This window comes from Mitosporidium daphniae, assembly GCF_000760515.2.
Source record: "Mitosporidium daphniae strain UGP3 chromosome Unknown contig-231, whole genome shotgun sequence".
NCBI lineage: Eukaryota > Fungi > Microsporidia > Mitosporidium > Mitosporidium daphniae.
Window position 1 is genome coordinate 1 of NW_013546587.1, and position 3620 is coordinate 3620.

The 3620-nt window shown below is 38.0% G+C and overlaps 2 protein-coding genes across 2 annotated transcripts; both read left to right on the forward strand.

The window, feature by feature from the left end:
• Positions 1-243: 243 nt before the first annotated feature.
• Positions 244-1354, forward strand: DI09_231p10 (uncharacterized protein; the record flags this gene model as incomplete). The annotated part of the gene is made up of 3 exons (XM_013382951.1): positions 244-362; positions 394-1033; positions 1061-1354. The coding sequence occupies 3 exons, from the start codon at positions 244-246 to the stop codon at positions 1352-1354; spliced, it is 1053 nt and encodes a 350-aa protein (XP_013238405.1).
• A 424-nt stretch (positions 1355-1778) lies between these two features.
• Positions 1779-3614, forward strand: DI09_231p20 (uncharacterized protein; the record flags this gene model as incomplete). The annotated part of the gene is made up of 2 exons (XM_013382952.1): positions 1779-2183; positions 2223-3614. Coding segments are annotated over 2 exons (1797 nt in total), but the record flags the coding sequence as incomplete, so codon positions are not given.
• Between the last annotated feature and the right edge of the window lie 6 nt (positions 3615-3620).

Consider the following 3620-nt stretch of genomic DNA (forward strand, 5'->3'; position numbering starts at 1 on the left):
TATCCATTTGCAGCCGTATAGTTACACAGAAATTCAATAGTGCGTGGATCCCAAGCTTAAACTGCCGGGGAGACCAGCATGAATTCAACATGTGCATCCCGTGACCGAAATATGCCCTTAGCGCGAAAAAGCCTGGTCTTGACATCAGGTTTGGACTTGCGAAAAAATAGCCTTTATCAGCTTTAGAACTTACGGTACACAAAGTGACTATATTGAATCAGCAAATGGATAAAATTTACAAAAATGGCTTCTAATCGTAGTGATGATGGTGGCTCCCCATTCGAGACGGCCGAACATTTTGAGAGAAATTCAAATTATGACGATAATCTGAGATCGAACATAGAGCCCACAGCCAGGTTAAGGTATATGAAATAATTCTAAAACTATTCGTAGCCCTTATTCAGGCTTGAGAAAAAAAATTCTCCAAATCCACGCAAGGACTGATCTTACATCTAAGGATAAGGATCAGCAGGTCCAGCTTTTAATGAGATCCCCTATCTTGAAGTACGAAACTCTCCAGAAAAATACCAAAGTTGAGGGGTCCACCGGCTTTTGCGCCCATTATCAGCGAAATTGCTTGCTTTATTGTGATTTGTGCGACAAATTCTATGCTTGCCACATATGTCACGATGAAGCGGAAGAAGGCCACATATTCAATAGATTCAACTATGCCTTAGCAATACTGAAATGCACCGTTTGTGATACGATCCAGTCTGTTCATCAAAACTGCTCTTCTTGTGGCACCTCCTTCGGACACTACTTTTGCCGCAAGTGTTTATTGATGGAAAATGATATCACAAAAAGAATATTCCATTGTGACGATTGTGGGATATGTAGAATTGGTGAAAAATCGCTCTTCTTCCACTGCCAAACTTGCAAATGTTGTCTTAATATTGCTTTAAAAACTGGTGATACCGATTCAGATTCTGCGTCCTCTTCCAAGGGACACAAGTGCATAGAGAGGTCTTTGGAATCAAATTGCCCAATCTGCGGTGAATATCTTTTTACTTCACGTACGGGAGTCATTTTCATGGTATGTCCTTCAAATGAGTAACTCTAGGCCTGCGGTCACGCAATTCATTATCTATGCCATGAGGAACATATCAAGCGGTCATACCAGTGTCCGGTATGTCTCAAGTCGCTTGCAGACATGCGGAGCTTTTTTTCTCAATTGGATGAGCTAGTTGATAGCCAACCGATGCCCATGGAGCTATCTGACCGTCAATCCAGCATCACATGCAATGATTGCATGCGAAAAAGTCTTGTGGACTATCATCTTTCCCAATACCACAAGTGTCTTCACTGCCATTCATACAATACTAGCATTCTCGAAATTATCAAAAAGTCCCCATAATCTTTCACTTTAGATGGTTTTAAACCAAAGCTTTTAATAAATAAAACCACAAACCTTTGCAGCGACATGATCAGAGGTTTAAGTAGTCCTTTAATCAGATCCAGTATATATTCCTTTTAGCCTTTAATTGCAGAAATAAGAAAACGATACTTGGTGTTAAAATTGTCTAAAATCTACTATCATCACTGTACTCCTTTAATTGAGGCACATAGGTGAATGAATCGATGACATTCGTGGACCAATGCCAATAAAATCATGGGTCATTTAATTACGATACCAAAGGTTAAAAATTTTTAATGCTCGATTTGGTTGTAATATGCAGCTTGCATAAAGCACCAATAGTATTCATTTTAATGGCTCTTGATTAAAGCGGAGTTTTGGACAACTAGGCTAGGCCGCAAATATTCTTACCTGCATGAACACGATGAAAATACTGATAACACTTGAATTCATATTAATTCATCATACTTTTCCAAGTCAAACATTTGAAATTGATGATCTTTGCCAGTTCATAGCAGACGACTTTACTCCGGAAGTATTTGAAGGAAAAAATCCAAAAGTTGCAAACAAGGCCATTAAAACCATATTTTTGCTTTCTAAGAAAAAGCTACTCAATGGGGCATACGCTATTAGCTCTGGGGTCTACGATAAGATTATGGACACAATCAGACAGAGCTCCAACTTTAATTCAGCTGCTGTTTATAAGAGGGTACAGGATCTGAAAATCTTGCCATATGATACTGACCTAAGAGCCTTTGGAGATGAAACAAACTCTGTTGTTTTTTATTGTGGATTTACACGGCATGCAATGTTGTGTGAAATTTTCAAGGTCACTTCTCCTAATCCCAAACATAAATATTTATGGAAGGTCCTTATTTATAACAGTGGCGATGGGTTAGAATATCACCCAGGGTACCGTGTTGGCCCAAGGATAAAATGTTCACCAGTTGTCATATACGAGGGTCCTCCGTTTCTTATCAATGAAGCCTGGGTTGAGGCTGCAATGGACTTTGGCTCGTATGAAAAAGTGGTTACCAATTTCTATCCCAGACTTTTGGGCGTTTTTCATAGATCCAATCAAACCTATGCCATTTTTACTGATCCCCAAAGAACAGGAACGTGTGCCTTTTCATCTTACCATGCATATTTTAAATTTAAGCTCGGTGAGATTGAGTATAAAAAGATCTTTACAGTTGCATCCTTAAGCGCTCTGCAGCATTTTGTAAATGAAGAATCTTCCGATTTTGTTTCAAAATCATATGTCTCACAGTATTCTCTTTATTTTTCCTTGTTGAAGCTAGGGCAGTCAAGCGAGAGCCGCAAAAGAACCGAAAACTTGAGTCATAAAGCATTATCATCTGCGGCTAATGTCTTGAACAAGATAGGAAAGTTTCACTTTTTAAGATGGAATGTTGATCTTGTTGATACGATGTTCAGATATTTGGTTGAAATTGGAAATGGCGCATTTGGAACGAAAGAGCATGCCTTTTTTGACGATCTAAAGGTAGCCTATGATCAATTCCAAATTGTCAAAAAGAAAAATCTTTTTACCGCCGTTCCTGCAAACATAGCTGATAATAGACGCATAAAAGCCTCATTTTCTAAAAGCTATTGGGATGATTTCAAGCTCGGGTCTTATAAAAAACTATCCACTGAGGACAGATTTTACTGTGAGCTTCCCCATTTCGAATATCAAAATGTTGTGTATGATCCTGCAAAGTTCACTGAATTTTCAACCTCAATTTTGTGTTTTTTATCCAAAGAAATCGCCTATCAGCCATGCTTTTTGGGCGAAGAGACATCCCTAATTTCATATCTGGATTCACTGACATTTCGGGTCATGCCAATGGTAGACAAATTTCATTCATCTAATCTCGAAAAAATGGACTTTCTTTACAACTTGTTCACCAAAACACTGCTTTTATTGGACTATGAAAATGATCTGTTTATATATCAAAAGGCTCTCATTTTAGTTGAGATTTTCAGCTCCTACAAAGAAATATACGCTCGTCATTTAAAGGTCTCTCTGAATAATGATGAAAATAAGTTTAAGGCTATCAATGATCAGATTATTGAAAAGATATCACCCTCTTTTTTATATTCCAATGAAATCGATCTTCTGGGAAGAAAATTACCAGACTGTATGAAAAATATTTACTTTCATCCTGAGGATATAGAAATTACCTCTGAATTGGTCTCCATATTGTTTAAAGACGACAGCTACCCTCCGAGTTCAGATGAGATGGAAAAGTTTTTCAATGTAGAT